The sequence below is a fragment of the Sceloporus occidentalis genome, unplaced genomic scaffold (genome assembly GCF_023333645.1).
Source record: "Sceloporus occidentalis isolate IW3139 unplaced genomic scaffold, rSceOcc1.0.p SCAF_1, whole genome shotgun sequence".
In the NCBI taxonomy this organism is placed as follows: Eukaryota; Metazoa; Chordata; class Lepidosauria; order Squamata; family Phrynosomatidae; genus Sceloporus; species Sceloporus occidentalis.
Genome location: NW_028316981.1, coordinates 191015235 through 191043091, shown reverse-complemented (window position 1 = coordinate 191043091; position 27857 = coordinate 191015235). Strand labels below are relative to the sequence as shown.

The window sequence follows — 27857 nt, the reverse complement described above, 5'->3', positions numbered from 1 at the left end:
AAAAGGAAGAGCCCCAAAGCCTCCACAGTGGTTCCCAAACCTTGGTCATCCAGGTGTTTTGGACTTCAGCTCCCAGACTTCTTGACCACTGGACAAGCTGACTGGGGCTTCTGGGAGTTGGAAGTCCAAAATACCAGGAGAACCAAAGTTTGGGAATCAATGTGAGTCCACCCCTACTAATGCCTGTGCCTTTTCTCCTCCCTTCTCTTTCTTCTCCAGGTGATGATGATGGGGAACCCACAAGTAGCAAAACTACTACTGCAAGCTGGTGCCAATCCGAACATGCCAGACCGGACTACAGGCTCCCTCCCAGCCCATGATGCTGCCCGCCAAGGCTTCCTGGACACCCTGAAGGTTCTACACCACTGGGGTGCCCGCTTTGACCTACCGGACCGATGGGGCCATCACCCACTGGACCTAGCCCGAGAGAGTGGACACAGCCAAGTGGTCTGGTACCTCCAGGAGCAATTGGGCTGAACCTCTTCACTGATCCTCTACAGGAGCACTCCCTTCAAGAGGGAAAGAGAGATCACAGGTACAATTAGCAGGGCACTGAGCATAAAAACCCACTGGTGATCTTGGGCAAGTCACATCCTCTCAACCTCAGAAGATGGCAATGGCAAACCCCAATGGAAGAAACAATGTTTGCCTTAGGGTTGCCATAAGTAAAAAATGACTTGGAAGCACATAACTGTCTTGAACCCTTGGTTGGCCTAGGTGGTCTGAGCCATTCTTGACCCCACCACCATCTTGTCTCTCATAAGAAGGCTCTACATTACTACTTCATACTGAAAAAGGAAGTGTTAACTGTTTGTAAACTTCTCTTAAAGACTGCCTTCCAGTGGAAGAAGAAAGCATGCTCTTAGCAAAATTGTTTTGCTGGACTACAGTTTCCAGAGTGGCCCTGCTAGCTGAAAACCTATTAGAATAGCCTGCTAGCTGGGAAAGTCTGGCAGCTGCAGTCCAACAAAGAACTTTGCTAGACTCTGAATGTGGACAGAGGGCAGAAGCAGATGGCACCCTCTCTTCTACTCTAACCAGTTCACTGTGTACAAGAATTTATTTATTTATTTTTAACCTAGGAAAATGGACTACCTTTTGGTGGAACAACCTAGCGAGAGCCATACTACTGAGTGTACTTGTCATGTATCTTAATTCTTAGTATTAACTATTTAGTCATGTTGCTTTTATTAGTAGTAATGTATTGTTCTTAATTGTATTGTTGTTATTCCTTAAGTGAAAATATTTTTAAATTAGCAGTGGGGCAGAGGAGAAAGGTAATCCTTTGTAATCTCTTTGGCACCACGCATTCATATAATGCTGCTTTGGGTTTGTCTATTTTTTAGTTTACATGACAGCTTCAGCCATTTAAAAGAAATGTGAAAAAGAAAGCATGAAGGATAACCCGCAAAATTGTTTGTGAAGTTAATTAGCTGCCTCCCATTTGTCTAAAGTTACTGAGTACAGTATTCCTTGCCTAAGAAAACCAAATGAAATTCATAAGTCTACAGACAACTTGAAGGCATGCACATAAACTCACAGTCATGCTAGTGTGGAGTGCAGTTCCCATCATCCCCAGCCAGCATGGTCTGGTTTGATTTACTACAGACAGTAAGAAGCCTTTGACCTGGCTTTGTTTGATTTCACAGATACGAAAGTAATAGTTTTCATTTGAACTAGGATTTTTTTTACCTGTGCCATAGAATCCAGTATTTTACTGTATTGCTCAAGTTGTACTGTATGCTATTCATGTGTGCCTTGTTTAAAAGTATCAGCCCTGAAGACCTCCATTAGTGTCTTTAAGAGATGAAATATACAAACAGGCGTATCCCCAGTAATATTTTATATTTTATAGTCCAAACATAGGAGTCCTAATTCTTTCCTTCAGACCCTCTTCCATTCAAGTAAATAGGGTAGGTTCTATTTTATTAGTAGCAGTGTCCCTCTGGCCAAAAGCAAACCAGGAGCTGATCATGGCACAGACCACGAACAGCTTGTAACAAAAATCAGAGTTAAGGTGAAGAAGAAAGCAAAAACCATCATTATACCAAAATATGACCTGAATAACATTTCAGATGAATTCAAGGACAATATAAGAACAGATTTGAACTACTGAGTATAATCTATCAGGAACCTGAAGAACTGTGGACAGAAGTGGGAGACATAATTATGGATGAATGCAAGAAAACACTAACAGTGGCCAAAAAGCAAGATAAGAAACAATGGATGGCAGATGAAACACTTTGTGCAATAAGAGAAGAAGAAAAGCAAAAGCAAAGGGAGATAGGAATAAAGCCAGAAGTATGAACACAACTGTCCAACGTCTGACACCAAGGATAAGGAGAAATACTACAATGACCAATGCAGAGAAATAGAAGAAAGTGACAAAAAGGGAAGAATGAGAGACCTCTCCCAAAAAAATCTGAGAAATTAAAGCCAAGTTCAAACTGCAAAGGCTTGCAGGATCTGGGCAGTACATGATATGGATTCTTGGAGATCTCTCATCCACAGGGTCACCATGAACAGGAACAGACTTGAGGGCAGCTAACAACAAGAACAGCAAAGCTCAAATAGTGAACTTTCTCAAAACACTGAAGAATTGGGTTTCGTTTTAAGATAACCAGTAAGGCTGAAGTTCTCAAGATTTGATTCATCAGACTTTTTGGACTTCAAGCCCCATAAGCCTCAGCCAGCATGGCCAAAAGTCAGGGATTTGAAAAGTTGAGGTCTAAAACTTCTAGAGGTCCAGAGATGGGGAGCCATGACACATAACAACATCATCCTCATGCCATGTTTCCTATACAGCAGGTATGTTGCTTAATACCTATCCCCTGGTAACAATTTCAATGCATTTCTTTCCCTGTTCTACATCATCAGTGGCCATTACTTTCTGTCTTGCACAAAAGGTATACTATTTCATATAATGGGGATCATTTGGGGCAGGAGGATAAGAACCTTGGCAAAACATTTGTTTTTATTACAGCAATTCTTCCCAGAAGGGATAATGTTAACTTTCCCCATTTTTATAAATATCTTTTAATATCCTTCCAGACTTTTTGACAGTTGTTTTGAAACAGTAAACTATTAATCTTTATTATTGTAATTGCCAGATATTTGATTCCCCTTTTTTCCACTTTAAAGTTTGAAAGAACAGGTAGTTCATGTTCCTCTTCTAAAGATATTTATTTTAGTCAACAATTTTGTTTTATCAATTTTGTCACAACCCAGAACATGCCCCCAAACACTCTAATGTTTTCCAGAAGAGCATTTGTGCAATCAAATGGGTTTTATGCCATTATCACAAGATCATCTGCAAAAGCCCTCAGTTTATACTGTTGTTTTGTTTTTCCACACAGAGACAAAAAGCAAGACACACAGGGATCAAACAGATAAGTCTTGTAGGAAACGTTGCACAGAGTGGTTAGGTCATGTGTAAACTATCTGCAAAGACCATGCCAAATACCAAGACCAACAGATGAATACAAGAAAAATGTTGTCAACTTTTCAAAGCTGTAAGATTTACCACAGGAATTGTGAATATTTAGCCCTCTAGATTTTGGTGAACTACAATTCCTTTACCACTATTGGTTCTGCTGGCTATGCATGATGGGAACTGCAATCCCAGACAATCTAGAGGGCCCTATGTACCTCAGTCATGACCTACCAAGCAGGGTTGGCATTTGGGAGTTATCAAAATCAGGAAACAGTGTGGGGAGTTCCAGTGGGTTCTGTGATGTGGTCTTGTTCTTGGCTTGCAGAGTGAAGGTTGTTTACACCCATTGAAGAGAACAAGACAAGATAGACATGGTTCACTGGTGAACTGCTGCAACATTTTATTAAATATATCTAGTGATGTGGAGTAAATGTTTATGGGATAAAGTGCAGTCAATCTTTATTCTGGGGAGGAATCAACAACAATCACTATCTTAAGCCCTTATCAGATGAGTCTGGAACTGGGGGTCTTCAGCACTGGGCGGTTCGAATTCACGTTATTTCGCACAATACCATCATACCTGGGAGCCCCTCCGAATTGGCATGATTCAAATTGGCCAATACGCATTCGCGCGAAGTGCATTCAGTGCAGAATGTTTTGTCACACCGGTGCTCAACATGAGGATTGGCCGATTCGTATCGGCCCCCTCGCACATGCTCAGTGGTGCCCTGCATGGGTTGCGACCTTAAACGCTTCCGGGGTGAAAGGGGAGGTCACGTCATGACAGCCCGGTAAACAGCTGGAGAGCCAGCTCATGCACATTAACAATCGCGATACAACGTGCCCTCTCTACATTCCTCTCTGTTTCCTCTCTACATTCCTGCTTGGTTTTAACGTTACCATGACCTTCCCTTGCAACAAATTAGCAATGCCCAGTTGTACGTGTGTGTGTGTGAGTGTGTGAATATGTATTCTGGGGGGGGGGGGAGGACCAGTTCCAGCGGCTGTCAAAGAGGCTGGATGGCCATCTAAGTAAATGGGGATGCTTTTTTCCTCCTCCTCCTCCCGGCTTGGGAGCCAGCATAAGCTGCATCCCAAGAAGGGAACAGGCGCGGGGCCGCTAGAATCGTTCCAGCGGCCCCCGCGCCTCTTCCCTTCTTGGGATGCAGCCTATGCTGGCTCCCAAGCCGGGAGGAGGAGGAGGAGGCTGCCGGAACCACGATTCCAGCGGCCCCCCGCGCCTCTTCCCTTCTTGGGATGCAGCTTATGCTGGCTCCCAAGCCGGGAGGAGGAGGAGGAGGCCGCTGGAACCGCCCCCCCCCCCCGCTTCCCTGGAACCGGCAAGAGGAAAGACCCACCGGAAGTTAAAATTGGAATCTGGGGGTCTTGCGATGGAATTCAGGATTGGGTAGTCACACCAGAGCCATTCGCACTGAGATCGAACAGAGCCCCAATCCAGGATATTGCCAATCCCCTTATCAGCGCACTGGCCAACACGCTCCAAAAAGAGGAGCCAGTACGCATTCAGTTCAGCATCTCGCGCATTCACGTGAGTTCGGATTGGGCCATTCGAATGCTGGTATGATGGTATTGTGCGAAATAACGTGAATTCGAACCGCCCAGTGCTGAAGACCCCCAGTTCCAGACTCATCTGATAAGGGCTTATGATCCAAAACACACTGAATCCAGTTTGAGACTGCTTTAACTACCATGGTTCAGCACTAGGGAATCCTGAGAATTGTAGTTTATTGTGGAACCAGAGCTCTCTGACAGAGGCGGCTAAATGGCTCACAAAACTACATTTGCCAGAATTCCCTAGCATTGAGCAAGGGCAGTTAAAGTAGTCTCAAACTGGATTATTTCTGCAGTCTGTTTTAGATCATCTGGTACATTTCTGATGGATGATTCCAGAGGAGAATCATCTTCCTAAGATGGTCATCTAACCCAGTCCCTTTAGCCTACTCTTAGGAGGTTCAAGCCCTTCCTTCCCCCCTCCTTCCTCTATGGTCCATGACCACTGCAACACCACAAAACCCCATGTGAAAGTGAGTGAGTGAAAGGCAGCCCCTCAGGACAGCAACCCATCAGGCTCTGCATTTAGGGCAGTAATTGGTAAATTATTGTGCAGAGCATGCAGCATGCCCCAGTATACTAAGAGCTTCTGGTATAAAACAGGATACTTTGGTGAGGTTAAAAAATCACTTACTTTATTGTTACAAAAAATATTTCATCTATTTTAGATGAAATATTTTTTGTAAAAGTAAATCAATAGGAAAATGCCTAAAGCTGGCAGGAGTGTCTCTAGAGTTGATTCTTGGATGCTTGCTTCAAAGAGAAAAAAGAAAAGACCAGCACTGATGCTTTCTACATAACTTACCTAGGAATAAACTCATGTTTAAATTAACATGGTCTGTGGAACTCTGCAGCAATTTGTTTCAGGTCTAGTCTCTCAACCTCTAGGGGTGTCTTATACACCCCAAAGAGAAGAATAACCCCAAGAGATTATCCAACCCAACGGAGAATAGTTATACAAGAAAAATGCTATTGTCAACCCCTAAGCTTCAACATTGTAAGGTCTACTACAGGGATGGTGACTATTTGCCCCCCCCCCCCCCCCAGATGTTGGTGAACTGTAACTTCCATTACCCCTCACTATTGGCAGTAGTGGCTGCAGGATTCAGTATCACTGGGATAGTGAATTCTCTTTGCATTTTAGCCCAGACTTTCAATGCTGAATCCGAACCACAAAATGCGTTCAGCATCTTGGGGAGTTGTTTTTGGGCTTTGGACAAAAGTGTGCAATGGATTCACATGGGAGCTACCAGCCATTACTGATCCAAGCCTTCCAGCTTCTGAAATCATTTCTTTTTTTTTTTTTAATTCTAAGTCATTTTCCTCCTCCAGACTAGACTATGGGCTGAGCTTGGAGGCTTAAGGTTGTAGTCCTTGACCCACATACCTGGGAATAAACCCATGTTTAAATTAATGTAGTTTGTGGAACCATGCAGCAATTTATTTTAGATCTAGTCTCTCAATCTCTACAGATGCCTTACCTGCCCAAACAAGATCTTCATCATCTTCTTTTTCAGGATTTATCCAGGTGGGTGGGTAGAGCTCTCCGGTCTCTGAGAAAAAGAATATTATTTTGTCACAAGAAACAATTTAGTTCAGAAAAGATTTTTGTGAGTCAGTAGCACCCATCAACACAGAAGAGTCCCTCCCTGCTTGCATCACAGTTCTACCTCCTAATTAGAGGTTAGGAAGGAACCTTTTTGTGCCTCCAGTTCTCAGCATTGAACAGACACCAGAGACAGTAACCCTGCTGGCTGGAGAATGCTGGAGATTGTGTTCCAAAAAAGGAACTGTTCCAGTCTCTGAGACCACTTTTACTGCAACAATTAAAATTCACCCTAGACTGGTTTGTTTGCAATTTACAACAACTGGACTGGGCACAATTTGACATGACCGAGGGCCATTTGCTCTACAGCTTTACATGGTGCTATTATTAAACTTTAACTCTTCTTTGGAATCCTGGGATTATCAATCTAGGGAGAGGCATTTGGAACGCTCAGCCAGAGAACTTTGGTGCTTCACCAAACTGCAAACCCCAGGATGCCACAGGACAAACCAACACCCTTAAAATGAAATAATAGCACTATAATTTTGTCATGTAAATGGGTCTCAACTCCAAAGCAGAAAACAAGATTTCAGAGACTAACTGTTGCTGGTGGACCCTGTTAGGGGAGGTTATGGAAGACCCAGGTTCTGGGGTGGCCCCAAACGTTTTGCTGCCTGTGGAAAATGACAAGATCCCTTATAGGCAATCTGAGTGGCAGTAGAATCTTACTTTATCCCTGGTCATAGGATGATACTTTCCACCATACTTGTGGGCAGAAGGCTTGTCTGGGTGTGCACAGCAGAAAGATCTTCAAAGATCTGAGGCTGCTTGAGAGCCAGCTTGACATAGTGTTTTGATCCTCGATTTGGTAGAAACCCTGGTAGAAACCCACCGCGTGACCATGGGTGAGTCATTGTCAGCCTCAGAAAAAACCAATGATAGTTTCACCTTAACATTGCCATAAGTAATTTAAAGGCACAAAATGATAGAACCAGTCCCAGCTAGATTTTTTCCCCTTCCCAAACAGAGGCCTGCCTCTTTAGCTTCTTGTAATTGCCCTCATTTTTGATGGCAAAGTACCTGAACCTAAGGGAGTTTCCAGGATTCCAGCACATTTGTCTGACACCTAAATCACAGTACAATAAAGATAATGAAAGGAACTGCAAAATAACAAACAAAAAACCCCTTAATCTGCACTGATTGCAATGAGACTAAGAGAATGTACTGTACATTCTGTACTGTCCATTTTTAAAAAATACTCATTGTTCAGTTGTGTCCTCTCTGAAAGGTATTTCATGCCACAGGCATTTTGTGACATAGGGCCCAAACAGACAGGCCAAAATAAAGCTGCTTCAGGTCACATTGGAGGTATGCTATTTAAATGACACACCCATCTTAAGAAGCCAGAAGCTGCTCCAAAGCTGCACTCCGGTCCTTAGAACTGGAGCTTGGCTTTGGCTTAAGATGCAGCATACCTCCAAAGTGACCCGAAGCAGCTTTCTATAGATGTATCAGAGAGAGACAGACAGACAGACCAAAATAGATATAGCTATATCGAGAGAGAGAGAGAGAGAGAGAGAGAGAGAGAGAGGTCTCTATTGATATCTATAAATAGCTATAGATGTATCTATAGATAGCTATAGATATCTAGATAGAGATATATCATAGACAGATATAGATATTGATATCTAAATATCTATAGATGTATCGAGAGAGACAGACCTAGATAGACCGACAGATAGAAATAGATATATCTAGAAGGCATGCTATCTAAATTGATAATGAAAAGCATGGGCAAGAACTATATAGGGAATTTCGGTCACACTTAGAAATCGAAAATAGTAAAGTGGATCATAAAATTAGAAGATGAATTTGTAGAAGGATTTACCAGTGAAGCAGAACTGGGGGGAACAGATAGTACTCGCCTTAGAAATGTACAGTTAGAAAGAGAAAGGTAAATGTTGGGTTGAAGATAAGGTGGAACCTCACCAAGAAGGAATTCTTCACAATAAGTATTAGTCCTATACTGCAAAGATACAGTCTTTGTCCTTGCACTGATATGTGTATCTATGTGGGGGTTAGTGGTTTGTTTTATGTTTATGTATTTTAACTGAATGTGTGTGTGTGTGTGTGTGTTGCAGCCCCTGTCGATTTGCACTGTCCAAACAGTGACCATAACAGAAAGAGAAAGGGAACTTCAGGACGAGGAGACTTTCCCTCCTCATCTGAGCAAATTTTAGAAGCAACTTTTTGTCTAGGGTTTGTTTGGATTCCAGTTAGTAGATGGAAAAGTTGGAGCCTCTCTTCTCTAAGTATAAATCGCCTTCCGGGAGTCGGTAGCAGCCACTAACTCCCTGCGGAGTCACTCCTAACATTTCATTTTATTTTTTATTTCATTTCTATCCCGCCTTTCTCCTCGAAGGGAGCCCAAGGCGGCTCACAATAACCATTCTAAAAACATATTGCCATGAAACCAATTAAAACCATCTGCTACAAACGATACAAAATGGCAAACGTTAAAATCACAATGGCCATCCCCTATAAAATGCCCATCCCATGCCTAGACATTAAATCCGAGATTTGAGGGCCAGAAATCCAGTTTAACACTGCCCTGGCTCAATATGTTTGGACCTTATTCCTAAAGGAAGGAAAGAAAAGCAGTATCATTCATGGAAAAGGAAGAGGCACGGTTTAGAAAGCCAGCCTTTCTTTCTTTCTTTCTTTCTTTCTTTCTTTCACTCTGTGCTTCCAGAGAGAGAGTTCGCCAGGGTTCAGGTTTAGCTCCTTCCTTGCTTCTTCCTCCTCAAAAGTAAGGCCCACTGGTTGCAGGGGGCTTACTCATGTGTAAAAGTAATCCATGTCATTCACTGGTCCCCAGACTGTGCTCTTTAAAGGGGATTTTGGACTCGAGCTCCCAGAATCCCAGACTATTGGCCAACATGGATGAGGCTTCTGGGAGCTGAAGTCCAAGATCCCTTCAAGGAGCACAGTTTTGGGGATCGCTGATATAATCAATTGAAAAAGCTTGCGGCCAAAGCCGCATCCGAGCCTATGCTTGCTTCCTGGAAAGTAAGCCCATTAAATGGAAGGGGCTTCCTCGCAAGTAAAGGCACCTAATGCTGCCTTCATTTATTCATAGACTGATTGATTGATTTCGTTTTTATGCCTCCTTTCTCCCCAAAAAGGGACCCAAGGCGGCTCATAAGATTAAAAACCCTTCTAAAAATATTTCTTTTAAAAAAACACACACACAATTAAAACAATATAAAATTAAGAGTGCAAATATACAAAAGCTTAAAGACATCATCTAAAACACTTACCCAAACTGACTATTTACTTTTTCACTTCTGGACATTATCTTTCCTTCTCCAGATTTCTAGCAGCGCAGGACTTCATGCCTTCAGATCAGAGTGACCGAGGCTGTATCCACACTGCAGAAAGGATCTGGTTTGACACCGCTTCCATCGCCCTGGCTCAAGGCTATGGGATTCTAGGAATGGTAGTTTGTTGGGGCCCCAGTCCACAAATCCCAGGATATCAGCCCTGGCAGTGCAAGTGGTGTCAAAGCGGATCATTTCTGCAGTGCGGATGCAGCAAGAGAATAGTTCTAGAGGTGTCTCTCGCTGGAAATGATGGGACTGAAGGGGAAAGTTCATCCATAGGGGACAGATCATAACTTATTTTGACCCCCCTGCAGCCCCATCCCAACCCCATCCCAGCCTCGTTCATGGAAAGGGGAAATAGGTGGGGTTCAGAGTGTTCCGATCTGAATGCGCTTTTGCTTTCACTTTATTGGGCCAACTCAGGAAACTGGAAGGAAAGGAGGCCGAGCAGTTCTTTTGGAGGAGAGACCCCAAGACCCCCAAGTTTTCTTCAAGTTCATCCACAGTAAAGCTATAAAGAAAAGAAAAAAAAACAGAGAGAGAGAGAGAGAGAGAGAGAGAGAGAGAGAATGGTAGATAGCCTCCTAATTTTAAAGGTCTGTATATGGTTTTATTTTTATTGTTTGCGTGCGTTTTAGTATTTTTAAAATGTTTTAATATGTACTTTTATTCTTTTAATGTTTTAATAATGTGAATGCTCACTTTTGCATGTTTTAATTGCAGGATACTATTATCATCATCATTATTAAATTATTATAAAATAATAAAGCAGGATAATAATAATAATAATAATAATAAATATATTACAATTAACAATAATTATTATGATAATAAAATTGTTGGTAAGTTTAATGTTATTTTCAGGGGAAAGGGGTCATTAAAGGGGAAATTATATGATTATTCCGATAACAACAACAACAATAATAATATTTATATATTATAATTAACAATAATAATGATTAAGATAAAATTATTAACATTAATCATGTTAATGTTATTTTCAGGGGAAAGTGGTCATTAAAGGGGAAATTATATGATCATACAATTAATAATAATAATATAATTAACAATAATAATTATAATGATAAAAATATTAAGAACTTTAATGTTATTTCAGGGGAAAGGGGTCATTAAAGGGGAAATTATATTATTATACAATTAATAATAATAATAATAATAATAAATTTATATATTATTATTATTAATAATAATAATGTGATTATTATAGCAGTTTAGGGAGAGGCCTTTGGAATTGTCAGCCAGAGGACTTCAGTGCCTCATCAAACTACAAACCCCAGGATTCCCTAGGACAGGTAGGAAAGCAAGGGCACATTGGACGAAAATACACCACAGAAATGATGGAACTGTACAGGAGAAAATGCCATTTAAACCTGAGATGTTTTTATTTAATGTAATAGACGCAAAAACATGGCAGAATACTATTTTACATAATTACTGCTGCAAGAATGATATATGCAAAAATGATATATGCAAAGGAATGGAAGTCAGGAAAATACCAATAGATTCAGAGGTGACTCAGTGATGAAATAGTTCATGAAACTATCAGATGTTTCAGAAATGGACACGTTGACAAGGCGTATGCAAAATCAGGGAAATTTTAAAGTAGTGAAAGATCGGCACAAGGTGTTGCTATATCTAAGACAGAAATGGAGTAACTCTATTATGTTATGATCTTGTGTAGTAACAGGAAAATAATGTGATAAAATCTGGTGGTTAAGCTTTATAAATATTGTAAGAAGAGCAATTTAAATAGAAACAAAATTCTCTATAGAGAGCAGCATAGAAGTACGGAAAAAATATGAAAATAATGAGATAGTCTTAACTACAAATTATAGAGAAAATACCAAGAGGCTGAAGGGATGGAAGTAGCAAATGCTGAAGACAATGTATGTTGGTGGGAATGTTGTTTGTCCATTTTTTGTTTGTATAGGGTGATAGTAGATGTATGAATGAGAATACTTGTGTGATTTGTTATGATTATTTTATTGTATATACTTGTTTATAAACTCAAATAAAACATATTTCTAGAACATTCTAGAATTTCCCATAGATTTAGAGGTGACTCAGTCATGAAATCAAAAGCAAACAAGCCAGGTAGCCAATTTCCAGACAATCACACGTGTCTGGTTTGTGTTAGTAGACATAGTCAGGGAGAAGTGATTTTGTACTTGGCCATAGAGATCTGTCATTCTGTCAGTTGTAAAACTGAAAGGAAGGACCAGGCATGCAGGCCTCAGTATTGCAAAAGAAAGGCTGAACAAAAAAGTAATATGAATAAAGCAAAACATGGCTATGAAAATGTGGCTTGGCAAATGCTTTTACAGAGCTTGGAAACGCTGCCTCCCCCATCCCCCAACCCAAATTCTTCAGCCAATATTCCTGGGCTTGAAGAAGAGGCAAAGAGGCAGTTACAAAGAAGAAAAATGCTGGATTACAGGGCTCTGTTTCACTGGCTTGCTACCCTCATTTCAAGATGCCCCATTTTTGCCAGCATTAAAGGAAGATTGCACCACCAATGTGGTTTGTTTCTGTTCAGGAAAAGAGAAGAGAGCTGTCATGTTGTCCTTGGCCTCAGGCAACAAAATGTCTTGGGCTGGCCCTTGAAAAACTACATTCCCATCATAGCCCCATGACGACTGTGCCTGAAGTCCACTGTTTGATCCTGGAAGTGCCAGACAGACCCCACTGGGACTCTTTCAATATTCCTTAATACCCATTTCTTAACTCACAAACTCCTTGAAGCATTTCTAGTCATCATTGTGGGTAGAAGCAACATAAACACTATCTGATTTCCTGAGCTTCATCATTTCCTGATTGACAGTGGACAGGTTCTAGATAAGAGCCAGCATGGTGTAGTGGTGCGAGCATTGGACTATGACACTGGAGACCAGGCTTCAAATTTCAACTAAGGCAGGGAAACCTTGCTGGGTGATCCAGGGCAAGTAACATTCTCTCAGCCTCAGAGGAAGGGAAAGGCAAATGCTCTCACAACAAATCTTGCAAAGAGAACCCTGTGACAGATTCACCTGAAGGTCGCCATAAGTGGGGAATGGCTTAAAGCTGCACAACGACAACAAAGATGTGCCCTAAAGCAAGGATGGTCCTTAACATGTTGTTGGAATACAAGTCACATTGTAGCAAACTGAGGGGTCGCCGAAACCCACAAGCCCTAAGGCTGGTGGCCCGCCGCTGGAAGAAGGAGTCAGGAAACCGAAAATCAAGAGAAACAAAACACCATTTATTACTGCAGGGCTGCAGCACACTCAGAGAGTGTTACCAAGACTGCAGCGCCCCCTATTGGGCTTATCTATCTTTTATACCTTCTCCCTACATCACCCCATGTAATGTAAACCAATCGCAGAAGCCAAAGAACATTTTTACCTTATATGGTAACATCACCTCATGTAATGCAAGCCAATCGCAGAAGCCAAAGAACCTTATTACCTTATATGGTAACATCTTTCTAAATACCAACTCATCTGATTCTGCTAGCATCTTGACTGCCCCTATTCACCCAAACTAAACCAGAGCCAGCGCCATTTTTAGGGTGTGGTCCTCTCAACATATTCAAAAGGCAGGTTAGCCGATGGGGAAAGAGGACAGGATTTGCAGTCCAGCAACTTCTGGACTACCACAGATTCCCCTTTCCTTGACTTATAGTAAAAATATTCTTGCCATTTTATAGGTGCATTAGTGCAGAAGGTGTGTGAGTAGAAAGTCTTTGCTCTGCCCCTTCCATTGCAAAATAACTAGAGACCCAGATAAGATTTCTTCTTTCCCACTGACGAAAGTGCTGCAGATAAAACAATGAAAGCAGAAGCAACCAGAATGACACAGAAGCCAGTGCATCAGGAAATGGTGTCAAGCTGAGGCCTATATCCAGTGATATAAGATGGCCGACTGATTGACAGGTGGAATTTATGTGCAGTATGAATCCTCCTTGTGCAACTCAAGGCCAGTCCCAACCTTGTTTTCCTTCTCTTACATAATATCCACACTCAGTGCTCTCACACTGAACTTTTTAACTAAAGAAAGATGTGTGTCTATTTAATCCCAAAACACAGAACAAAGAAAACCTATGCTTTGGTAAAATATGTGTGGGCATATATGTTAATGCATAGTCTGAGCCTGCAATCGATCCTGTGTAGTCACCTCTTTCTTTTCCCTTTTTCATTTTGCGTTTGCAATTTAAAACTTTATTTTTAAAAAGCTCTGAAATGTATTTGTGTATTATGATTTGGGGATAAAGGCAGATAATAAAGGATGAAAATTCCTTGATCATAAGGGCTCTCTCTCTCTCATATGCACACACACTTTTAATCTCTTTGGCAGCAAGGACTCTGGTTCTTGCTTTTCTTACTCTATAAAACTCAATGTATAGCCAGTTTGGCATAGTGGTTTGAGTGTAAAGGGCTCGTTCCCACTACGATTTGCTATGAATCGCAAATAGGATTATATGATCATCGTTCCCACTTGAAATCGATTCTGATCCTTATTCGATCTAATTCTGTTACAATAAATCTGAGCAAAAGAGGAAAAAAACAGGTTTTCCTGACAATACTTTTCCAGCGGTTCTTTTGTAAAGAATCGATTCCAATGTGGGTTAAAGTAGTGGGAACAAGAGTTGGCCTCTGAACCAAATCATTCTGGAGAGGAGGGTCAATCGGAAGAGGGGCTGGCCAGGGGATGTCACCCGGTCAGCCTTCTGTTTGCATTCCAACCACCATTTTTTCCGATCGTGTGGATTAATATGGATTCCCCCAGTGAATATGGCGGGCATGTATGTTTCTCCCTGCTGTTTCCATAGATAAGAAGACAGGGTGATCACATTTAGGAGACCTTTATTTTTTTAAAAAAAATCATTAGTATTTTGATCAAATGAATGGGGTGCGCGCCTGTGGCTCGCGTACGCCGCCATGCTACCACACGCATGAGCCCCATTCACTTGAATGGGGCTCAAGCATAGGCGAAATTGCCTTACGCAGGGGGGTCCAGAACGGATGCCCCGTGTAAGGCGAAGTTCCACTGTATAATATTTTTACAATATTATCAGTATTATAAAAACACTATAAGTAATAGTGGTAGGGCTATTCTTCTACTATTGTTATAAACACTTTTCCATTCTCATCTATCTCATTAGCTGTACAATTCTGAAATTTTATACAAAGGCTCAGAATTGTTACATTTTTAAGAATTTGCTCCTGGATTTTTATACATTTGGCCCTTATTAACATCTGGCCTCGCAGAGGCAATGAGGGCACCTTCACTTCACAGTCGTGGCACAATTCATTGCCCTGCCCACACACCACCTTTTCCTTGTCCTCCCTATCATTACTGTAGTTATTATTACTATGACTATTATTATTTTGTTGATATTTCACACTGTTTGGTTTTCGATTACTTTGTAATTGAAATTTCAAATTTTACCTTTAAAATTTTTAAACAAATTTTAAAGATACCCTCATTGTCTCTGTGAGGCCAGATGCACATGTAAGGTATTCTAGTGCAAACCACACTTTTCCATTCACATGATTTCTTTATGACGTTGAGGTTTTACTGGCATATTTTAATTTTTTAGAATTTTTAGAGTTTGAAATTTGTTTTAAATTTTTTAAAAAACAGGCCTCACGGAGGCAATGGAAGTACCTACCCCCACAGTTGTGGCAGCATTCGTTTCACCACACACACACACACAACCTTTTCCTTGTTCTCCCTATCATTATTATTATCATTATAAATATTGCTTATATTTTGCTTGTTTTCAATTACTTCTTGCATGCATATGTTGGGGAATCCTAGTACAAGCAATAATTTCCCACCCACACCTTTCTAGATTTCTGCAGTTTGGAAATCTTACTTGATTATCAGAATTTTAATTTTTTTCCCGATTTTGTAATTAGGTTCAAAAATTGTGCAATTAGTTAAATCTGTGGGACTGTTCCCTTTACAGTAGTTGCACAACTGTATCTCCCCCACACGCACACAATCTTTTGCCATCTCCTTCTGCCTGCAGATCTCCAGGGCCAGGAAGGCACCACCTGTGCTCCACCTGACCAATGTCCCGGAAGATAAAGACATGACACAGATTGATGTGCTGGAGGGGGGTAATCCTCAGGAGGCTGAAGTTGGGGAAGAGGAGGACCCAACTGCTTCCCCAGGAGGGGATGACCCACCTGCTGCACCCCCAACATTTGAGCCTGTCAGGTGGGTACTTTGTGCAGGATAGCTTTGGGGAAAGGGTGCATGTAGGAGATGTTATGTGCCTGCATTTTAACAATATTTCTTCACTGATAATTATTTTCCTCAGAGACCAACACCGCCAGACTGTTGGCCACCCTGTCCCCTGCTGAGCAGCTGGCATGAAATGTAGGCAAGAACAGACCACAGCTGAAAGAATGAGCAAGAAAATGATGCAGCATTCCTCCAGCCAGATGGACCATCTCCTCGACCACATGAAGGCCAAGGAAGAGCGGGACCAACAGATGAGGGAAAGGTACCTTGACTGCTTCCTAAGCCAGTCTGAGAGGGGATTTGGGGACCTTCTCATTATTTTTAGGGAGCAGACAAACATAATAAGGGACCTTGCAACTTCAGTGCCACAACACAATTCAAGTGCTATGGGGAGAGGATGAGTTCAACCATCAGTGGCGAATCCAGTGCGCTTCACCCACCACCTTTGGCTACTGCCTCCCCTGCCCCATGCCCAGCAATGGCCACACAGCCCTCGCTGTCCTCTGCAGGGTGGGAAACAGAGCTCCACCTCAGCCTCAAGGCCCAGGATCATGCTCCAATGGGGCATTCTCAGGCAGGCCTGCAAGAAAAATAAAGAAACCTGTTCCTCTGTCCCCCAGATGGAGATGCCCTCCCCCTAGGCTTGCCATATCCCGCCTGGGGGCAGGACTTTCCCAGTTTGGGGCGGGGCCACAAAGTCCAACCCCAGTTTATCCCCTCCCCCGGGACCTCCCCCCCCAGCAAAGCTCTGGAGGCAGCTCCCAGCCCTCCCCATGGCTGTGTGCCACCCTCCCTGCCTCTCTGCCTGGCTTAGCCTAGAGAGCAGGGCTTCAAGACAGCTGCCACTCAGAACTATTGCCAGCCCACTTGGTATATATACCCTGCAAGAGGCATTACTTTCAGGTTACAGTGAGCAAAGAAAAAAAGGCCATCAATCGTTCCTGTTTCCCTGGGAGTCTAAATGCCTCCTCATCTTTTAAATGTCTACCACTCAGTATTGTTGTAATTCTTTATCACAGGATCGTTTTTGAGGCCCTAAACACCTTTCCTTGTAATATGCAAATTTCTCCGGAAGCTGACCAATGGGAAAGAAGCAATCAGCCCCCCCCCCTTGGGTTGGTTTTCAATGGCTTGGAAGGAAGAGATTTTGCCTTGCAAGTTGCTGGTAAATAATAGAAGGCTTTGGGGTAGCAAAGGCTGCAGAAATAGTTTGACCCCCCCCCTTAAACATCCATGGCTCAGTGCTATGGGATTCTGGGAATTGTAGTTTCTTGTGGCACCAGAGCTCTTTTGACAAAAGGAAGCTGAATGGTCCACAGAGGAGGCGGGGGGGGGGGGGGGGCAGAGCTTCTTGCCAGCAGTCTTCGGTGGAAGAGAGGAGGCTGATGGTCCTGGCCACTTCCCTTGGCTCCCTCCCTCCTCCTCCTCCTCCTCCTCCTCCTCCTCCTCCTCTCAGAGCTCATTCACACTCCCTGGCTTTTCTCTCCCCCCCCCCTCTCTGCACCCTTTAACTGCCAAAGCTCAATGCCACAATAAACTACAATTCCCAGGATTCCATAGCACTGAGCCCTGGCAGTCCAAGCAGTGTGTTTTGGACACAGAGATCCTCCAAATGAATCCAGTCCCTAGCTTTTATATCTCTCACACACACTGCAGGAATAATAACCCACTTTGAGACTGCTTTAACTCAGTGCTAGGGAATCCTGGGAATGCTAGTGTTTGGGAGACATTGAGACTTCTCTGTCAGTGATGGCTCTGAGGCCACAATAGACTACAATTCCCAGGATTCCCCAGCACTGAGCAGTCTCAAACTGGACCATTTCCTCAGTGTGGATGCACCTGGGGAGGAATTCTGGGCACTGCAGTTCAACTACGTTTGGAGGGTTATGGGACTCCCTGTCAGAGATAGCTCTGGGGCCACAATGTACTACAGTTCCCAGCATTCCCCAGCACTAACCCAGGACAGTTAAGTCACTCTCAAACTGGATTATTTCCTCAGTGTGGATGCAGCTTTGGTGAGGAACTCTGGGCATTTCAGCCCAGCATTGTTTTATTTCTGCAGTGTATTTTGGACCAGAGACAAGGTGACCAGGCATCCTCCTCCTTTTCCAGGACATGTCCTCCATTTGGATCATGGCTAAGAAGCATGGATTTATAATTACATGGGTGTTTTTAGCTTTTATTTATAAATAATAATAAATAATAAAATTTTTATTTATATCCCGCCCTTCTAGAAATCAGGGCGGCTTACAGCATGGATTAAAATACAATCAATATACACATTAAGAGTTAAAATGCAATACAATAATTATACAGGAAAATAACCAACAAAAGCCCCATAGCCCAACCTCTTGGCCACGGAAGAGGAGGGAGGCCCACAGGATTTTATTCGGGGAATGCCTGTTGGAACAGGAAGGTCTTTAAATCCTTCCTGAATTGGGCCAGGGTGGTAGACGAGCGGAGCTCGGTGGGCAGCGTATTCCAAAGGGCTGGGGCAGCTGTGGAGAATGACCTCCGTGTAGTGGAGGCCAACCTAGCCCCAGGCACCTTCAGTAATTGCTGCCCAGACGTTCTGAGGGTGCGAGGCGGAATGTATGGGGAGAGGCGGTTCTTCAGGTATCCCGGGCCCAAGCCATTTAGGGCTTTATAGGTAATTACCAACGCCTTATATTGGGCTCGGAAGCGAATGGGCAGCCAGTGGAGGTCTTTCAAAACCGGTGTTATATGGCTGGTCCTGGAAGCACCAGTGACCAGCCGGGCTGCCATATTCTGCACCATTTGCAGCTTCCGAGTTTGGTATAAGGGTTGCCCCATGTAGAGTACATTGCAGAAATCCAGTCTCGAAGTTACCAGAGCATGTACAACAGTTTCTAGGTCCCTCTGGGCCAGGTATGGGCGCAGCTGGCGAATCAGCCGAAGCTGATAACAGGTGCTCTTGACCGTGGCATTCACCTGAGCAGTCAGGTGAAGCGACGAGTCAAGAAGCACCCCCAGACTGCGCACGGAGTCCTTCACAGGGAGCGTGACCCCGTTCAGGACAGGTGGAACCACCGCCATTCCTGGACCAGGGGAGCCTATCACTAGTACCTCCGTTTTCTCTGGATTCAATTTGAGTCGGTTTTCCCTCATCCAGCCCATTACTGACTCCAGACAGGCCACGAGAGGAGAGACTCCATCCCTGGTCACTGCATCAGTCGGAGACATAGAGAAAATAATTTGGGTGTCATCAGCGTACTGATAACCCCGCGCCCCATGACTCCGGATGATCTCTCCCAGCGGTTTCATGTAAATGTTAAATAGCATGGGAGACAGAATGGCTCCTTGAGGGACCCCAGTTTTAAGGGGCCTCTCATCAGAGCACACGTCTCCCAGCTGCACCATCTGGGACCTCCCGGAGAGGTAGGAACGGAACCACTGGAGCGCAGTGCCCCCAATCCCCACCTCTGCCAGGCGCCCCAGAAGGATACCATGGTCTATGGTATCGAAAGCCGCTGAGATGTCCAAGAGCACCAACAGGGACACGCTTCCCCCATCGATGCTCAGACGGAGATCATCGACCAAGGCGACCATGGCAGTCTCAACCCCGTAGCCCGCCCGGAAGCCAGTTTGAAATGGGTCCAGATTTACATTTTTTTGCTTGGGTGCCCTACATTTTGGGGTGAGGGCATTGGTCACCTTGGTCAGAGAGCTTTCCAGGGGTTAACTGCCATTCTGCTGTGGTGCTGGAACAAACCACCATTCCCAGAATTCCATAGCATTCAGGCAAGACAGTTAAAGTGGTCTCAAACCAGATTATTTCTCCAGTGTAGATGCAGCCCAAGCCTTTTGCCTCTCTTATGCCTGAGATTTCAAAGCCCAGCCTTGGCACCACAACAAACTACAAATCCCAGGATTCCATAGGATGGAGTGATGAGAGTGAAAGCAGTGTGGCAGCAGCCTAAGTGTGCTTAATGCAGTTCTTAACATGGTTCACCTCTTGCCTACAGAGTCTCACAAGACTTTTTTGTTTAACAACTTGTACCCATTAACTCCATTTCATGTCTCCTTTATTTAGTGGGGAGGAATACAGACAAAACAAGTCAAAATGAAGAAAAACCAAAGTCCCTTGACCAAAGGGTTTGGTTGTGGAATAAGCCTCTGAAATATGCAAGAGGCAATGTTAAAATAAAGCCATGTTCAATGCCCAAATGTGCTGTTTGGAATGGGGAGAGGGGGGTGGCCAGAAAAGGAAGTACATTTCTGTGATCTGTCTACGAATAATGTCAAAACGTCCTCCATTTTGATCATGCCTAAGAAACATGCATTTCTATTAACATTTCTAAAAAAAGCCTCAATTTTTGAGTGTCCTCCATTTTTATAAAATGTGTCCTACATTTGAAAACGTTGTCCTGCATTTGTCCTACATTTGTCCCGGTTTGGAGGTCCTCACTTATGGCAACCCTACCTCCCCCCAAAAAACAGTAGAGAGATTTGTTTTTTGTTGAACAAATATTTACTAGTCTTTGTTTACACATTTATCTATTTACATTATTTTCACTTATACAGTTTTAAAATAAAGTTTCTTGTGCATTCTTCAGCATTATTTATTTTCATATCTATACTGTATATGTTTATATATATATATACACACACACACACACACAGAGAGCTAAGAAAATTAACAAAACCAAACACATAAAATGCAATTCTCAATATATTTTTGCTTTCCTTAAAACTGAAAGCTGTAACAAAAACTGCACCAAAGCCAATTGAACAAATTGCTGGGGAGAGAGTTAGAGTGACTAACTCTAACATGCTCCAGCCTTTGCAGGATTTTGTGCCCTGGAATAAAGAAAAGGTGAAAGTCAAGACAAAGAAATTTCCTGTTTAAGATTGTGGTACCTGACACCATTATAACAATTACTAAGCATTTTCACGCAGTCTACTTACAGATTTGTGGAGGTGGGTCTTGAGTGGCCTGTTGGATGGTGAAGCCCCTCTCAAGCTTCTCAACCCGCTCAGACATCTCAGCTACTGTGGAAAAAAGAGAACCAATCTTAATATACATGCCATACACATACCCACAAGTGGCCAATGGTGTGTACGGGACCCTTTAATGTTCAGGCAGCTGCACCTGACAGTGTGTGGCTGTGCTTGTGTGTTTGTGTGTGTATTGTACATATGTTACATTTGCTGGTAAGGCTTGTGGTGTTTTCATTCTTTGACACCCATAGGAAAAGTAATAAGCATGTTCATGCTGTCTACTTACAGATTTGTGGCGGAGTGGCTTGCTGGCTGCCAAAGGCCCCCTCCAGCCTCTCTAGGCATACAGCGTCTGGAAATATGTGGCTGTGCTTGTTGGGTGTGTGCGTGCATATGTGTTAAGAAAGGTGCATATACATATATGCATATACATTTACATAGAAGCCTACATAGGTTTGTTTGACATATGTGGCCCCATGTGTATGTATACTTATATAACTCTACACCTGCACATCTATATGTATATATGTGCTTCTCAAATATCTGTATTCTAGCTATGTATATATTTATAAATTACCATGCATATATAGATGCCCTGGGCATGCCTCTGACAGGGACTGGGTGGAAGCAGCCAAAGTGCCTGGCCTCTCTGCCTCTCCCTCTGTGGCAGGTGAAGCTATATTTGCTATGTATACATATGCATGTGTGCACTTATGTGTAAGCACAGCCATATATTATCAGGCTAAGTGCACACATGCATATGTATTCATAGCAAATATGTATTTTGTCTATTTTATTTTATCAACATATTATATGTACATATGCACACAGCTAGGTATAAGCAGGCACATGGGAACACACACATGGGTACAGACATGAGAATAAAGATAGATAGGTAGGTAGGTAGACAGGTAGGTAGATGGATAGATGGATGGTTGGATGGATGGATGGATGGATGGATGGATGGATGGATGTTGGAACAAACAGTCATGCATCAATATATACATATAACCCGATATCTGCACATATAGATAGATACACACACACACACACACACACACATATGCACAAAGATCGATAAGCACAGGTTATTATATGTTATATATACCAGGTCTATATACAAGCTTTTACATATGCATATATATTGTATTTTCTGGCGTATAAGATGACTGGGCATCTAAGCCGACCCCCAACTTTTCCAGTCAAAATATAGAGTTTAGGATATACTCACCATATAAGACTACCCCTCTTCCAATGAACACCAAATAAAAATGTAAAACATCAGGTTTGATTTCAATATGGTAGTTTTAATTCAAATGCTTATGACATGCAGATACTTAGCAGGATGTTGTATGCAAAGCCTGCTTGGATTGCTCAGCCCTCCCTGTCTCCAAGATTTTCTTCTACCGTACTAGTACAGCACTTCCCTTCCTGCCACATACAGAGGGGATGCGGCCATTTTGAGCTCCCCCCCATATGCAGCGACTGCAGATTCTCCAGTCTGCCCTATAAGACAACACCGGTGTATAAGATGACCCCCAACTTTTGAGAAGATTTTCCTGGGTTAAAAAGTAGTCTTATATGCCAGAAAATACAATAAATACATATACATTGGTATATATGTCTGTCATGTAGGATGCAAAAAAATTTGGTGTGCATTATGCATATATATACCAACACTCACATAGTAGTATATGTTTTATTACCCAGGTCTATATATGTGCATATACATGCACACACACATACATACACAGAGAGAGAGAGAGAGAGAGAGGCATTAAAACCAGTCCTGCCAAAATGCACGCCACGAAGCAGAAAGAAAGAAAGACCGGAAACTGCGACAGTAGGGTGGCCTCCGGAAATACACCTATTTTTTGGTGTCATCACAGTGACGTCTAGTCGAAAACCCTGCTTCAATATACCCCTGGCAAATACCAGTGGGAACTAGTAGGAACATGAGTCAAGAAAAACTCTGGAGACCAGGGCTGGATTCCCAGCCCGGCCACGGAAACTCACTGGGAGACCTTGGGCTGGGCAAGTCACACTCTCTCAGCCTCTCAAGGGAAGGCCTTGAACAAATCTCTGAAGATGCCAGCCACAGATGCTGGCGAAAGGTCAGGAACAAACTCTGCTAGACCATGGCCACATGGCCCAAAAGACCCACAAAAATCAATAATAATAACAATAATAATAACAATGGGAAAGGTGCCTCCTCCTGGCAGGAGGTTCCTATTTAGACCCGTTGCATCCTCAGAAGGAAGTCCGCTTCATTCAGGTTCAGGTTTGGCTCCCCTTTAACTGCCAGGGCCTCACAAAACTAAGGTGCCCAGAATTCCCCAGCGTTGAGCCAGGGCAGTTAAAGCGGTATCAAACTCCATCCCTGCTTCCAGTGTAGAGACACAGCCAGGCCTCCATCCCGATGACATCTGGAGAGCAGGAAGGCCCGCTAGTTGAGTCCCCTCCGCTGACTGGCTGCTTCTCCCTTGCTGCTATTGGCTATTGATTGCCTTTGAACAAAACACGGAGGAGGCGCCTCCTCGGGAGCAACCTTGGCAAGAAAACACAACGAGACGGAAATAATTTAAAAATACACAACAACAACAACAACAACAACAACAAGAAGGAGCATCTTGAGATCCATTGGAAGGAGACCTGTCCCTTGAGAAAGTGGAGGGAGACCATTTCAAGGTCTAAGCCCCTCCAAAGCCCTGCTTTGCAAGGCTTCCAAAAGGACCCACTAACACAAATGACAGATGACAGCAGGTGCCCCATTGAGAAGCCCTGGGGCATCCATTGGGGCATCCTTGGGCAAGGATTCCCCAATGATCCTCTATGGGCAAGTGTGCTTTCCCTATAGGGGCAAGTGCTGTCCTTTGCTTTGATAGGTCCCATTTCCAAATTGCAGGCCATGCATAAAGTCCCCTCCTCTTTATGGGCTCCTGGGGGGGGGGGGGTTGGGGGGTAGTCACATTCTCTCAGCCCCAGAGAAAAAGAAGGAAAGGAAAGGAAAAGTTGGAAGCCAAGGCGAAGCAACAAGTCGCGTGGAGGGCAGTTAAAGCGGGACCAAGCCGGGTTCTTGGAAAGGAAGGGGGAGGGAAGGACCTGAATGAAAAGCTCCCCACCCCCTTCCTCCCGTGGCCTGATCGGGTCTAAAGGCAGTTGGGAGGGAAGGAGGGAAGGAGGGGGCAGGCAAAGGAAAGGCTTGGCTTGCTGCCATTTGAGGGGGGGGGATAACACCGGATTGCCCCAAGATGTGGTGATCTGCCCCCCCAAAGGCTCCTTCCTCCTGCTGCTGCTGCTGCAAAGCATGGCTTCTCGGATCCGCTGCCGCGTCCGCTGCGTTCATCCCGGGAGGTTTCCGCGGCTCCTGAAGGCCCTCCTGCTCCGCCTGATCATCGCAGCCTTCCTCCGCCGGGAGCCTCGAGGGAGGCCCCTGCTGCCCCAGACCTTCCTCCTCGTCCTCAGGAAGCCCCGCCGCAGGTAAGCCCTGCCGCCAAGGCCCACCTGCCTGGCTCCATCCCTCCAGGCTCTCGCTGCGGACACAATCCACTTTGAGGCCGCTTTCACTGCCCTGGATCAGCCAATTCTAGGCAGCGTGATTTTGTGAGACTAGTCTGGAGCCTTCTCTGCTAGAGAGAGCCCTGGTGCCACAACCAACCCCAGTCCCCAGGATTCCCCAGGGCAGTCAAAACGCTCTCCAACGGGATTATTTCTGCAGTGTGTTTGCTCTCTTCCCTTGAGCCCTTCCAGTCTTTTCTCTGTTCTTGTTCTTGGTGGTGTTTTGTACTCAGCTTTTCAGAGCTAGGCCTTCCTCTCAGGCCGGGAGAGGGTGACTGGGACTCCAACCCGGGTCTCCAGAGTCCTAGTCCAACGCTCAAAGGACTAGAGTTGTGGTTGTTGTTATTATTATTATTATTATTATTTATAAAGTGCTGTACATCCAATAGAGTAAGACGAAACGAAATGGGCCTGCCTGTGCCATTCAGGAAATGAACTCTAATACAAAATTAAGACACAATAACATTCCACAAATATATACAAAAGCAACAGATTAAAATAAACGTCAAATAACAACAACAATCAATCACCTTGGCTCGCTTTTCTTTTCTTTTCTTTTGTCCGGAGTTTCCTTGGCAAGGATTGTCCAGAGGGGGTTTGCCATAGCCTTCCTCTGAGGCTGAGAGAGTGTGACTCCTTGCCCAAGGTCAGCCAGTGGGCTTTTATGCCCGAGGGCGGATTTGAACCCTGGTCTCCGGAGTCGCAGTCCAACACTCAAACCACTCTACTGCTATCAGGCCGATATCAAAAGGGGCAGTCCTGGGGAAGAGGATCCCTGCGTGGCTAGCAGATTATCAATGGTGCCTTTTTATATCGCAGTGGAGTGGTCTGAGTGTTGGATTGCGACTCTGGAGACCAGGGTTCAAATCCGCACTCAGCCGTAAAAACCCACTGGCTGACCTTAGGCAAAGTCACACTCTCTCAGCCTCAGAGGATGCCCACTGCAAACCCCCTCTGGACAATCCTGGCCAAGAAAACTCCATCACACTTTCGCCTTAGAGCCGCCAAAAGTCGGAAAGGACTTCCAAGGCACACGAGAACGAAAGTCGCAAATGGTGAGATCCTTTCGGATGTCTTTGGTTCCGATGCTCGGTCGCTTGGAAGCGATCCCGCGTGTTTCTTATTATCGTGTGGATGCCAGGAAGAAGACTGGGCCCTTTCAGGGGCTGCAGGTGCCAGGCGAATATTAATCCGGGCACATCTAACAACATATTTCCCAGGCCGACCACACAAACACACATACCGAGAGCACACACTCATTTGTGGAAAACACGAAATAACATCGGGGAGGCTGACAAAGGGGAGAGAACGCAGGTCACGGGAGAAGTGTTTAATATTGAAAGACAAATCCAGTGTGTGTATGAGTGTTTATGTGTGTAGATTGTGTATGTTTTTCTTTTTCATTTCATCTTCAGTTAGGCCTTTCCATACCCCAGGCCTTTATTTTGCTTCCCTGGTTTTTGTCAGGTGTGTTTCTTGCAGGGCACCAGTAAATCCGGCCTTGTTTGATGGTTGTGTGTCTATAAGGGTTTTGTAATAATGTTACAATATTACACTACTCCCAGAACACAAAACGGAGTAAGTGAACCATGTAAACCAGAAAGTGCTTCCTAACTCTGGTTGGGACATTGCAAAGAAATGGAGTATCTCTCTCTCAAAAATCCTAAATTAGGAACTGATTTTTTTTTCCACTGAAAGATTCAATTTGGCTTTTTCCAATTTTACATACTGTTTTCAAAAGGTATTTTTCTATTTCTATTTCTATTTTATTATTTTTGCCCTTGCTTATGGGCAGTGACTTTGTTTTCTGTTCCCAACCATTATCATTCCTATTGACTTTCACTTTACAAAAACAATTATTTTTCTTCTTTCTTTCTTTCTTTCTTTCTTTCTTTCTTTCTTTCTTTTTTGAGGCGGGTTTAAAAATAAATCCTAGGTTCTCTGGACCTTAAATAGACTTCTATGGAAAAAATATTAATTAATAAATTGGATTATAGCTGTGTTAAATTTACTAGGCCGGCTGCACAAACACACACTGAGAGCAAGCCTTCATTTCTAGACCTCATGTAAATAAGATATTAAAGGCTGATGGAGGGGAGAAAGGAGATGAAAGATGTGTGTAATATTAATATTACTAGGCAAAAAAGGGGATGGGTTTGCTTTTCATGTGTAGCTTCTTTTTAACCTGCTTTTCCATTTTGCTGTTAGGCCTTCCCATATTTGCAGGCCTTTGTTTTCTTTCCTGATTTGCATCAAGACTCTTTCTTGCTGGGAACCCCGACATTTGTCCAGGCTCATAATATAATGCTCATTTTAAATAGGGATTTTGTTGTACCACTTCAAGACCACAAAATGGAGGAAGTGAACCACGTAACTCTTGAAAAAGCAGCTTCATAACTCTAGTTAGGAAACTGCAGAGGTGTGGAAGAGCTCTCTCAAGCCTTTCTATGAACAAAATATGGATTACTAAATTGGATTTTAATCATGCTCAATTTCGGAGAGCAAGCACGCATTTCTGGAACTCATAAAATGATAGATTTAAGGCTCGTAAAGTAATATATTTAAGGCGCACAAAGGAGAGGAGAGGAGATGGGTGTAATAGTTACAGACAAAAAGAAAAAGGCATGGTGGGGACAAAATGAAAGCCGACATTAACTTTATAGAAACAATTTTTTTAAGGGGAAAAAAACCCATGCCCTGTGCTCTCCAGACTAGAAATTGAATTTTAGGAAATATAGTGATTCAAGATCGGGTTTGGCTTGCGCTCTATGACAGCTGGGATTTAGGATGCGATGTTGGCTGGAGTGCAATCCTAAACGTGCTCCTATCAAACCCAACCAACCATCGGTGGCAAGGCCTTGACTCCCTTGTAGGCAAGCTTCGAGACTGAGACCCTGGGTTTTTATGTTTACACATAGGCAGCATACCTGGGAATAGAGGTAAACCTCTCTCGAAACTACAGCCCCCCAATTCCCTAGCATTGAGCCAGAGCAGTCAAAGCCCTCTCAAACCGGATTATTTCTGCAGGGTGTTTTGGACCAAGAAAGACGGATCTCTTCTTCGGCCTTTCCTGAAAAATTCCCCGGAAAATAGAAGGAAAATCTAACTGTTGAACCCCGACCTCACTACAGTCACGATTTATTGTTTGTCA

General features: G+C 43.6%; 1 protein-coding gene across 3 annotated transcripts in view; it reads left to right on the top strand.

Annotated features, from left to right (window-relative positions):
• Positions 1-20757, top strand: part of LOC149323154 (cyclin-dependent kinase 4 inhibitor B-like) — a 31813-nt gene extending 11056 nt beyond the window's left edge. Inside the window, exons 2-8 of one of the 3 annotated variants that reach the window (XM_089487901.1) lie at positions 220-2808; positions 3357-3512; positions 10358-10530; positions 11163-11247; positions 15969-16159; positions 16263-16448; positions 20241-20757. In XM_089487901.1, the coding sequence (XP_089344027.1) occupies positions 220-477 (258 nt within the window). In that variant the 3' untranslated portion in view covers positions 478-2808; positions 3357-3512; positions 10358-10530; ... (2 more) ...; positions 16263-16448; positions 20241-20757. Of the gene's footprint in view, positions 1-219; positions 2809-3356; positions 3513-10357; positions 10531-11162; positions 11248-15968; positions 16160-16262; positions 17519-20240 lie in introns of those variants that run through there. The other 2 variants (XM_089487913.1, XM_089487907.1) reach the window with 2 other exon arrangements.
• Positions 20758-27857: the final 7100 nt, after the last annotated feature.